The sequence below is a fragment of the Prionailurus viverrinus genome, chromosome A2 (genome assembly GCF_022837055.1).
Source record: "Prionailurus viverrinus isolate Anna chromosome A2, UM_Priviv_1.0, whole genome shotgun sequence".
NCBI lineage: Eukaryota > Metazoa > Chordata > Mammalia > Carnivora > Felidae > Prionailurus > Prionailurus viverrinus.
Window position 1 is genome coordinate 150382272 of NC_062562.1, and position 12538 is coordinate 150394809.

Below are 12538 nucleotides of genomic sequence, written 5' to 3' on the forward strand. Positions count from 1 at the left end.
ACATTCTGGGTTTGGATCTTAGCACCACCACTTGAATTTGGGCCAGTCACTTAACTTCTCTGGGCCTCAGTTACCTCATCTGTCAAATGGGGATAGACATAGGGTAAATGTGAAGGTGAAAAGAAAGCACTTAGAAATACCTGATTCCAAAGGTATAGTCTTATATCCTGCAGGGCATTAACCAGTTTTTTTCCCCCCTTTAACTTAGTGAACTTATTTCAGAATGCCTTTCTTTGTGTATTCTGAATACCCTGTAACCATCATACTGGTTTTCTCATTACTTAATGAGCTGAATAAAATCTTTCCCCTGTTTCATTCAGTTTTTTGTATGAGAATTATGTTTTTTGAAAATTATTCTTTGACAGGTCCTAACTCTGTCTTAAGGCATTGTCCTCAATAGATTAACACTGGCAAATCTTGCTTTGCTAGAAATGCTGATTAAGTTATTTTAAGAAACCAAAACTACACTGGGTTTCCATTTTTATACTTTCTGCCCCCTTCTTCCCTATGTCAGTTATCTAGAGCCAGGTCCTGCGGGGGTGACAGTGAAGAAAAAAATCCCTTGGAGGAGTCTCTACCCCCTGGAAAAAGAAATAAGCAAGCAGCGAGATGAGCCAAGCAAAAAGAGATACTTTCATTGTGGCCTTTACATTTATGACTAGCAAGATAATGAAGGAAGGTAATTCTGAAAGCTTTATGTCAGTTTTAACGGTCCCTCAAGCACTGAGAAAGATAATAGTCAATGGATGGTGTCCATAAGGATTTTTTCGCCTTCTCCCCTGACAGCCATTGACAGGATCATTTTGTATTTGCAACTGCTTTCACTGAAGCATGGAGAAAAGGCCCTGTAAGGCCAGGAAGATGAGGGCGACTTGCCTGCAAGGATTTCTATTGTCATCGCTATGGCAATAATAGTTACTATAATTTTCATTCTGCTTTTCCATAGAGTGTCTACTTCGTGGAGCTCAAGGCTATGGGATTTGGGTCACATAAAATCACACTAGCATAAAATCATGCTTTGTAATCTTGCAAGAGTATTTTATGAAACTGCACAGGGAACCTATGCAACAAGATAAAAATAATTACCAATGCAGGTCACTTGACTAATACAATTATTTATGGGATGCTAATAGCTTTTCAGAGGCTTTCAGATACAGTGTCAATTTGACAATCGTTTTTTTTTCTTCTTTGGATTGTTAGACCATAACCCGTGTTTCTCCCCAAGGACATGGCTTATCATTTGGGGGAAGGGGGGCGGGTAATGTAAATTAATTGCAAATCAGCCCTCAGTCCTCGTCTGGTAGTTTCTCTTTATTACCCGCAATTAAGTAAGAAGGACAGGAACCATGTCTTGTATTTCATTTATGCACGACCTCGTCTCCTAACACCGCGGTCCGCATAGAGTAAAATTTCAGTGTTAATTAGCTTTCCAACAGAGAGCATCAGACTAACACTTTCAAAGTACCACTCCGCGGAAAGAGCCTTTGTGAATGAGGCAGGTGCGGGAAGGAGGCTCACAGGTGATCTTAGGGGGGGATGAAAATTCCCTAAGAGGGGCCACCAGGCCAGGAGAAAACAACTGGAGACCAAAGGGGTGCGGAGAAAAAAGGTGAAAATGAGAAAGACAAGCAAAAAGAAAGCCAGCGACCGAACGAACTAAACAAAAACCAAAGAAAAAGTCAAGCTCCAGGGACGGCGCAGACCTTAAGCGAGGACGCGCGGAGGAGCGGAGATTACAGCCCAGAATCCCTTGCGGCTCCTCCTCCCCTGGCGGCAGTCTCCTCGGCAACCCGGTAAACAAGATGGCGACCGCCGGGAGCGATCCCCAGTGGCCGATGCCTTCCTCTCTCCAGGGTAGTTCACCACGTGGAGCCCAGTCGATACTGTCGCGCTCAGAAAAAGAGCGTCAGTCTTGCTGGTCTTCTTCCCCCATGGGGCAGAGACGGAAAGGTACTTTCCACAGAGCCTCGTCCTACCTGCTCCCGCAGCTCGTCCACCGCTCTGTGGAGTCGGACGCGGACGGACAGGACTGCGGGGACGAGGGCGAGGGCGAAGTGGAATCCGAGGAGTCCTCAGAGTCCGAGATGCTGAATTTGGAGGTGTGCCTTCCCCCCTCCCCCCCCCCCCCCCCCCCCCGCTCCCTTCTCCAGGCGTCCGGCCCTGCTACTCAGGTGGCAATGTCCCGCGCCTAGGCTCCCGCCCCTTTCTTCCCTCCTCACCCTTGGCCTGGAATATTTCCCCGCGTCTCCTTTATTTCTCAGTAGCACCTTTGGTTTCTTAAGAGTCAAGTTACACAGCGTCCTCATGGAAAAGTTCCCACCTATTTGTATGGGAGTTCTACATTTAGCTTTTAAAAGTTGTGCTTCGACAGTATGGTGAAGAGGCAGAGTTCGTGTTTGGCATCCCCTACACCCTTTTCTGTGACTTTTGTGAGGTGCTCCAACACTCTCCAGCTTGCAGTCCCTTCACCCTCCTTCCTCGAGGAAACAACAAATTACTCTCGTGATGTAATCTGATAAGCGCGAACTCAAACATTAAGTGACTTAGAAGTTTAATGTATTGCTTCTGCCAGGGATATATAATGCATTATGCAAGACACGCACACCCACACACCCACCCATCCACCCACCAGAGAAAGACCCTTAGAATGTTCGAGCAGCTGGCTCACTGTGGTAGTATTTTCACAGGTGGGGAATGTTTCTTAAATTCCCATCTGTATTGCCTGACGTTCACATTAATTGCCTTCACCTTAATATAAATTCTCTCTTTTCTACAATACCTTTTCTAAACATTACCCAATTCTACTTCTTTCCTACACTCATCATCATCCTCTCTCTTTTTTACCCCCTGGCCTAGGTTTTGGGGTTTTTTGCAGGGGTGGGAGGAGTGGGGAGTTGGTCCCTTCCTACCTCTTCTCACTTCCTTCCCTTGGTCTCTAATACATTGTTTGCTTTCCTTGAAAAACACAAATTGATTGGCTTGCTTTGAATAAACGATTGGATTTTCCTCTTTGTCTTGGCTGCCGGGAAACTCAGAATCAGTATTTTTCGTAATTTTAATAGTTTTTTTTTTTTTTTTAGGTTTTTCCTCTCCCCTTTCCTCTTCCTTCATAGTCTAAACTGCTCCAAATTCTTTTCCAAAGTAGATAGAATACAGAGAAATAGAATGTTTCCAGTATCCCCTGTGACATTATGTGACGTTCTGGCTTCACCACTTCTCATCTTTGCCCATTTTCTTAGCATGTGTTTCTTTGTTATTCCTGTTCTCTTTCACAGACTCCTTTTCCCATTTGTCCTCTTTCTTCCTATTCACGCCTCTGTAATTTGCGCGGTCCCGTGTTATTCCAGTCCTGCCATTAATGAACTGCACTCTTTTCCTACTTAGGCGCCCTTCTTTTGTAACATCCTTTTGCCCACTTTCAACATTTGGCTCATTTTCCTGCCCTTACCTCCCATTTAGACTCTCCTCTTCTACCTCCACCTATATGGGCTTGTTACACAATTAGTTTTTCTTAAAGTGGACAATAGAAAATTATTTCTTATTTTATTCATCCTTTGGTGATGTACTTCGCTACCCTTCACCGTGTCTGTTGCAAAACTGTAGCAGTGTTTTTACAACTTTGAGATGTTTGCATGGTTTCTACCAGCTTCCCCCAAAGGAATTCGCAGGTGGATCACCGGTTTACTTTATTATTCTAATTAACGCATGCTCTTGGGCTGTGGGGTTCATTAGTGCCGGTGTTCATCTGTCTTCAGTATGCCATTAACAAACCATAGTGGGGGTTGACTTGAACTGGTTATTCCTGGCTTGTAGGCTGTGTGTGGAAAAGTTTATTATTTCCTCCACTCATATTCTAAGTATTAATATTTATTTTGTGTTCTTACATCCTGTTTTAGCATTTTATGGTATCGAATAAGTTTTAACATGCCGAATAAACTGAAAGCTTATAAAAGCAAAGATTTAGACTTTCATGTTCAGAGATTTATGTCCATCTTCTAGCCTGGTTAAGGTTTATAATGCTGTGATGGTCCCAGTGGTTCTTGAGTGCCTATAATGTGATTAGTCTCCAGAGCCCTGGTGAACTTAAGGAGGTAGCCCAGACAGGCTGTTCAGAATACTGCCTTTGCAGTCAAAGATTTATGTACAGCCTTCGGTTGGTTTTGAGATTTTGAGCAATTTATTTCACCTCTATGTCTCATCTGTAATCTGGGAATTCTAATAATACCTACCTCACAGGAGATGTGAGAATTAAACAAGAACCTATGTGTGTAAATACTTAAAAATACATTATTTTTACTGTTACCGATACAAGTCATAATGCACATGTTTTTTATCTGCTAAGTATAGCTCATTAAGTGATTTGGTTAATTTAGCTGACTTTGAACACACATTCACTGAAAGATTGCTACGTAGGAAGCACACTTTGACTATATAGGGCAGAAGCATCTGGGCCCACGACAGGTGTCTGATGCATGGAAAGCACTCTGCTAGTAACTGTGGGTAAATGATACCTACTCATGGGGCAGTTATAAATAGCAAATTGAATAAGAAAGTCTGTTAAAACTCTTGATACAGTGTCTGATGAAGAGTAGGTTCCTAAAAATTATAGAGGTAATGCATAATAGCAATAGTAAAGACAGAAGATGAGAACATAATTGAGGACATTCGTGGTCCCTCCCCTCAAGGTCAGATAAGAATGTAAGTCACAGCTCTTCAGCATCTCAAGTGTTATCCACAGAGCTGTGTACCGATGACAGCTGGATGGCAGGGATCATGGGAGACTTCGAGGGAAGCAGACCCTTGTCTTGGTGGATGGGGTTGTATGGGCAGCGAGATGGCAGCTGTTCCTACTGATGATTTACAGGTGAGAGCAGCTGAGGTGGGGGTCAGATTGTGGAGGGTTTTATGCTGTTTTACAGACTGTAGACTTGGGTGTCTGAGCAGAGTGGAGCCTCCCTGATTAGATTAGATTAGATTGATTAGAACTGCCCTGATGGTAGGACTGGAGACAGGGATGTCAATGAGAAGGCTCTAGCAATGTCTATGGAGGAGAAACAAGAGTCTGGATCAAAGCAGTGGGAGTGGGGATGGAAAGGGAGCTTAAAATGAAGACATTTAAAATATTTAAGTTATTAAATATTGTGAGTCTAGGATGACTGTTAGGTCTATGGCATGGTCTGGGGGTGTGTTAAGGCCACTGACCACAATAGGAAACGGGGACAGGTGCAGCTGTGCATGAATGAGTTGGTTTTATGAATCACATGAGTCTGGAAATCAGGGGAGGGGGCCTAAGGGTAGGAGACCTGAGATACTCAGCACTGGAGTCTGTGAGGCCAATCAGAAAGAGGAGATGAGGGCCAAGGGAAGACCCCCAGGGGGTATAGGTATTTCGCCAGCAGATGAAGAGGAATCAGGGAAGGAAGCTGGAAAGAAATGGTAAGAGAAGGAGAAGGAGAAGAAGAAGAGAAGAGCTGTGTGATGGGAAACCAAGGCAAGAAACAGTCTCAAGACCGTGGAAATGAGTTGCGCTGCCAGTAGGTGAAGTGGGAAGGGGTCTAACAAGTGCTCATTGGCTTTGCCCATTTGAGGGCAGTTGGAGACCTTGGCTCATGTGGTTTTGTAATGTGGTGAAGGCAGAAGCCCACCTGAAGGGAGTTGAAGAGTGACGGGGGGGGGGGGGGGGGGGAGCAAGGGGGCACCAAAGGATGAAAAAGCAATTCTGCTCTAGCTTGGTTATTTAGGGAAACTGTAGCTAAAGCAGTGTGTAGGATTGAAGAGACTCACAGACTTGTACAGCTGGAGAAGTGACAGGGCCCGGGCCCAGGTAAGTGGCTGGTCCCTGAGCCAGGTCCCTGAGGAAACAGGAGGCGGGGGCCCTGAGTGTGGACAAGAAAGCAGTCTGCCTCTGAGACCCCAGTGAAGGGCAGAACACTGCCCAGGAACAGGTGCAGAATGCTGAGGGGGTTGATGCCTGACTGCTTCTGCTTTGCCTTGGAAGCAAGTGCACCTGCTGAGAGCAAGGACTAAGGAGTAGAGGCACCTGAAGGCTGGAGGAGTGGATGAAGACTCGGTTGCCAAGGTCAGAGGTAGAAGGCAGCTGATACAGAGCAGGGGACTGGAACAGCACCAGGCCAAGCTAAAAGTTGACTCTGCAGGGGTACCAGCATGCATGGTTGTGAGGCCTCTCCCAGCCCACTCAGCTCATAGGCAGGAGAGGTTTATGAATTCACTTAGCCATGTTTGAGCGCCCACCAGCTACCATGCACTGTATTCCCCCTCCCACTTTATGCTTCAGCTGTTTTGAGCTGCTCGTCGTTTCCCAGTGGGCCATGCACACCTTCGCCTTTGGAATTTTGTACACGTTGCCCCTTTTGCCTGCAGTACCCTTCCTGGTCCTCCTTCCTGCCCTTTCTTCCCCTTCGCCAGAACAGCTCAGTTACTTGGGTCTCAACCTCATTGCTTTCTCCCCCAGCAAGCCTTTGCTAACCTCCTAATCCCCACTAGAACTGACATAAAATGGATGCCCTGCTTATAGTCAAAGCACCCCGCTCACTTGTAATATTTATCAAACTATTGAAATTGCTCGTGTACTTGTCTGGCTCCCAGATTGAATTGTAAATCCCTTAAGGATAGGCACTATGTCTTATTCATAATTCTGTCCACTGAGCCCAGCATCCTGGCTGGCATGTGCCTGGCCTGCTATAAAGATTTTTATCCCAAATGAATGATGAACATGACACCGTCCCGCCTCAGCGCAGTAGTTGATTGTGAACTTGATTCAGGTTTGGGCGTGTATGCGGTAGTTTCAGTCAAGGGACAAGCAGTCAGAGACTTGAGGGTAGAGAGACACTGAAATTGCCCATGGCATACCAAGTAGAGAAGGGAGGAGGAGGGGACAGATAGACTCTGAGAAAGGGAAAGAGGAACAAACTGGAGATCTTGACATCCTCACAGAACAGGGGGAGTGGGTGTTGGAAAGGTGGAAAGACAGGTAGTTGTAGGATCACAGAGTAGGATACTAGGGTCTGAGGTTTCTAAGGTGGAACAGTTTCGAATGATGACTAACTGGGCATGGCCCAGTCTGGGGCATGGCCACGGGAGTGAGTGGCGGAATTTGCATAGAGATCATTTAAAGTGCCTGGAGTTGAGAAGGAAACGTGTATGTGCATGTGCTTGGGAGTAGTAGGGGTGAATGGCCATCCTCAGGCATTCTGAAGCCATCCAAGATAAAGGTAGGGCTTGTAAAGGTCTGAAAATGACCCAAGATCAGAAGGGAAAGGTGTGATACTGATAAATGGCAGGAACCTCAAAGAAGGTGTGAGGGGGTTGCCATGGGGAGGCTTGCTATGGGAATCTGGGAATATGCTGACGGTGTGGCCAGTCTCCGTATCAGTGGCTATGTTGAAAAACAGACATTTACCTCCTATCAGTCAGAGGTGTAAGATCTTTTCACATCTAGGAAAAAGAGGGGTGGGTCAGGTAAACATAAGAGGTTTAGATGGAAAGTTTTGGAGGGAAGGTAACACCCCCACCTCTAATCCTACTCAGGCTTTATATAAGAAGTTGGAACTTTATTTAGAAAAGTGAGTGTCTGTTGTGACGAGCACTGGGTGTTATATGCAAGTGATGAATCACTGAATTCTCCTGAAACCACTATTGCACGGTATGTTAACTATCTAAAATTTACATTAAAAAAAAGAAAAGTGAGTCTCTCCTCCATTTGTAAACAGGTTGATGGGTAAGGAAGAATGAAACATGAAGATGTGGAATTTCTAACTTCATCAATTAGTAGAAACAACTCATTTATTGGGAACACTTCTACAGTTCTAGGCAAGGCACTAAGAGCTTTATATGCACTATTTTTTTTTTCATTTTCCCTAAAACATTGAGAGAAGGTAATACAATTTCCTATTTATAGATGAAGAATATGGGCAAAGTTGTAAATTCAAAATGGCAGATCTGGGGTTCAAGCAAAGCCTGCCCAGCCCCAAAGCCTGTGCCCTATCTTCATATGAGCGATATTTGCTCCTCTGGGCTAGTGGAAATGGGCTGGGGGCAGGGGAGAAACTCTTTTTAGTAGCATACACCTATGTAGTTGCACCTCAGTACCAGCAGCCTGAGCATCATTGTTGATTCCTGAATGAGTACAGAGCTGGAAAGGGTGTTTTGCCATCATGGTCCCCATGCTGGTCATGGTTAGTTATCTTGGTGTGATTGATGGGATTACTGGATTTTGTGTCCTCATGCTGGTGTTAGTGTTAAAGTGTTAGTCATTGTAGAGTCGAAGTCAGTTCAAACACAGTACTGATCTATCTGTTGTCTCTTCTGTTTTTCTTTTGGGGGGGGGGTGCGGGGGAGAGGGCATGTGGAGTCACCACTGGTTCATGGCTTTCTATGGACCAAGGGCCAACCTCCTTATGGAAATGATTATTACCCTTTGAATAAATCTTGTAAATTGTATGAATCTGGCAAAATTAGCTAATAGAAAGCAAATCAAGAACCTATTTTTTCCAGCAAGAATACCAGATTTAGAAGAGTAATTGCCTTGGGGCGCCTGGGTGGCTCAGTTGGTTAAGCATCCAACTTCGGCTCAGGTCATAATCTCACAGCTCCTGGGTTTGAGCCCTCAGTCAGGCTCTGCAGAGCCTGGAACCTGCTTCAGATTCTGTGTCTCACATGCGCTCGCGCTCCCTCTCTCTCTCTCTCTCAAAAATAAACATAAAAAAAATTTTTTTTAAAGTAATTGCCTTAATTTGGATGTAACTATCCTTTTGGGTGTAGGCAAGCAGTCTAGTACAGCGGTTGGAATTGCCCTGGAGTCAGACAGATTCAAGTTTGTCCTCTGTTTCTGTCATATACTAGCTATGTGGTTTCAGGCAAGTTAACCCCTGGAAGCCTTAGTTTCTTCACCTGTAAAATGGAACTAAGAGTACCTACCTCAGGGTTGTCAAGAGGATTCAATGAGTTGCTTACTGAGAGCTCTTAGCGCCTGGAACAGAGAAGCAATCGACGTAGCTATCACCACTAATGGTGACGCTTCCACTGCCATTGTGTTCATTCACTGTGAATACCTAAAGCAAGTGACCGCCTGAAAATGCAGTGGCAATGAAAGCACGGATTAGATAGATATTTGTTTAATCATATGTCCTATGTATGTGTCCTCAACACAGAATTTTCTTCAGGGCTGGTAAATTTTGGAGGGGTCAGCTCCTGAGTATGTAATATACAAGGTAAGTGCTGTCTATAAGGACGTGGATTGTTCTTTTCTAATGGAAGTCCTTTGTCCTCTCTGGTGTTTGTTTGTCTGTGGGTTTTTTTGCAGGAGGAATTTGATGGGGTCCTGAGAGAGGAGGTCGTGGCCAATGCCCTTCACCAGTTGGGGCGCTCAGGTTCTGGCACTGAGCAGGTCTACCTCAATCTAACTTTATCAGTGAGTATGACAAGATCACCATGGGTTGGCTACATCTTGATACTGGTTGGACCATATCTATTTTTCCTGATACTCATAGCTTTTGGGGTGGCCCTAGATCTCAGAGTCTTGCATTTGATGGAGACTGACAAGAAGAGTTATTTCTGTAATGTTAGGCATCAAAGAGCCCTGGGCAATCCAGTAATCAGGCCCTGAATTCCTTTGTTTCCATTCCCTTTAGACTCTTGCTTTTATCTTAAGTAGTCTATATTATAGTAATCAATGCTTTCTTTCCAGAAGTTGAATTTAACTCTGTGAAACCAATCAAAAATTCTTTAAGAATTTTCTCTCTGATCAGTGCCAGGACTAAAATTAATATCTAAATCCAAGAGAACAAAGTATTTTGGTATTGACTTTCCGCTCCCACTCCCAAGCATATCAAGAAACAAGTAGCTTTGAGCTATAACTCACTTTCCAGACATACTGTTATTCATCAATTTTCAAGATATCAATACTAACACATAATCTTGGCACTTTTATCATAAGAGAAGCTGTAAGAGCAAAGTACAGACTCTTCCTTTTGTTTCTTTATAATCCTAGAGAAATAATTTAACTCTTTTTGCTTCCTTATATTGTAAAGTATTAAATATTCCTTGGAGATCCACACAATAAATGCAGATATATAGGTGGAAAAAAGCACATTGAAATTTTGCTATTGTACCATAATTTGGCTAAGTATAATTCACAGCAAACAAAGCATATACGGTCGCAATCTTGTTCTGTCTTGGATTTGAACTAGTAAACTATCCAAGAAATGTTAAGCTCGTTTCTTCTGTGCCGGTTCTATTGCCTATCCTTCAAGGATAGCCTATTAAGGCTGTAATCTTTTACTCTTTTCACTTTATAACATTTTGTGGATGACTCAGACAGTTAGGCAATAACTTACAGGGAGCACCCTATGTGCATTGCCCTATGTTAGGCATCGGGGTGGTAGATCATTCCAGTATCCAATATATCCCCATACGAGTCCATTTCAATCAGTATTCTACTTATGTATGTAGTGCTGACTTAAATTGATCTACCAAAAAAAAAAAAAAAAAAAAGCAATCCTTTGAAATTTATTTCAGCAAGATGGACTGACACTTAACTTACTTTGCCGCTGACCTCCTTACATTTGAGATATTACATGTTGAATTACTTTGCCTTCATAACCTGTCTCACTGAATACACTTTTTTAGGGTTTCCTGGTTTAGTGATTCCCCCCCCCCTTATATCTTAAGTTACATGTTATTTTTTAATTTTTCTTATTACTTATGTACACAGGCTTTCCTCCCAAAGTCCTGAGTTTCTTAGGGGCACCGTATAGGTCTACTCCACCATTGCACTGTATTTCTCATTGTGCACAATGCCTTGTACCTGGTAGGTTTTCAGTACATATTTTTAAAAAAAATTTTAAAAATGTTTTTATTGATTTTTCAGAGACAGAGCATGGGAGAGAGAGAGAACAAGTAGGGGAGAGGCAGAGAAAGAGGGAGATACAGAATCCAAAGCAGGCTCCAGGCTCTGAGCTGTCAGCACAGAGCCCGATGCGGGTCTCGAACCCACGAATCGTGAGATCATGACCTGGGCCGAAGTCGGACGCTCAACCGACTAAGCCACCCAGGCGCCCCTTCAGTACATATTTATTACACCTTCATTGAACATTTTTATCATTCTATTAGAGAACTTGCTTATCAGGATACTTCACTGGCTGGCCTTTTCTGATTCTGACACTGCAACATAAACCAGTAATAAGAGTCTGTTCCAAGGGACCACATTCCCCTCCACTCCATCTTGAAGTTCTCTAGAAGCAAGATTTTGTGGAAAGAATCCTGGAGAAGGATTCAGGAGACTTGGATCAGCTACTTTGATGCTAACTTGCTGTGTGATTTTAGATTATTTCCATCCCTCTCTGTCCCTCATATTCCTCATCTCCAAATTGGGAATAGTCTGCCCTATGGATCTCAGTTTTATTTGAACAGAGGAGATCACTGTGAAGGAGGAGCTTTGAATAGGAGGACCCTAAGTGTAGGTGATAATGTCATTAATGATCTCCTGAGTAATTTTAGCATTTCATTTAAATTCCAGGCATCTGCCTTCTACTAGAGAAAGGCTTTGGCCTTACTGCTATTACGTGATGTGTTTTTTTGGTTTGGTTTTGTTTCTGTTTTTTAATAATAAAACTGCTCTAAAGGTCTATGTGACACTGCTTCAATTTGCCTTTTCATGTTGTATTTGTTCTTGCTAATACCACTAATTTTCAAGCTACGTTCTGCTTCAGAGAAATGCATTTTTAAAAGGAGTCTGTAGTCTGCTTTGAGATCCTGTTAGTAGTCGGCTTCAGATTTAGTTCTTTCATTTAATTACTACACTTTTGAAAGAAATTCTGGATTTCTTTCTGTCATCTATTATTTCTACGTGTTATGAGAAGGCTGAAGACTAACCTGTTAAAGCAACATTAAAGCGTTTTTCCTTATCTTTTCTCAGGGTTGTGGTTTAATTGACATTAGCATTCTCTGTGAATATGTTCACCTACAAAAGTTGGATCTTTCGCTAAATAAAATTGAAGGTATGTAATTTTCATTCTAGTAGATTGATGGATCATTCAGTTATTTCCAAATGTAAGCTTTGCGGTACCTGATATGGTTTAATTCCACCAAACTTGATGTAAATGCTATTGTGGAGCCATTTGCATATTGATGCTCTACTTGGCATATAAAAAAAAGTCACCATGACTGATGAGTAAAGAAAGAGGCACCGGTCAGCAAACATTACGTTATGCTACCGTTGAAATGCACTCAGTGATGTTGAAGAGTAGCCCCCTGAATGTTTGCTTTGTTTTTTCCTTGAAAGAGATGGCTCATTACTTCTTAAATGCTTCCTGAATATTTGATGATTCCCTTGTCTTTCCCACTATTAGTTTATTCAATGCAGATGATTGGTCCCACCGTCCCCCCCCCCCTTTTTTTCCCCCTTTAATGGATTCTTTTCTTTATTTTGCCTTTCTACGTTTTAATTCTGGCCAGTTACCTCTGTTCTTATTTGAGCACCAGGGATTCACACATTTATTTTTTCCTCTCTTTTTCTGCT

General features: G+C 43.2%; 1 protein-coding gene across 2 annotated transcripts in view; it reads left to right on the forward strand.

Moving 5' to 3' along the window:
- Positions 1–1802: 1802 nt before the first annotated feature.
- The window catches only part of LRGUK (leucine rich repeats and guanylate kinase domain containing), a 107233-nt gene continuing 96497 nt past the window's right edge, over positions 1803–12538 (forward strand). Inside the window, exons 1-3 of one of the 2 annotated variants that reach the window (XM_047848869.1) lie at positions 1803–2099; positions 9323–9430; positions 11936–12017. In XM_047848869.1, coding sequence (XP_047704825.1) covers positions 1803–2099; positions 9323–9430; positions 11936–12017 — 487 coding nt within the window. The remainder of the gene's footprint in view (positions 2100–9322; positions 9431–11935; positions 12018–12538) is intronic. The other variant, XM_047848870.1, reaches the window with a different exon arrangement.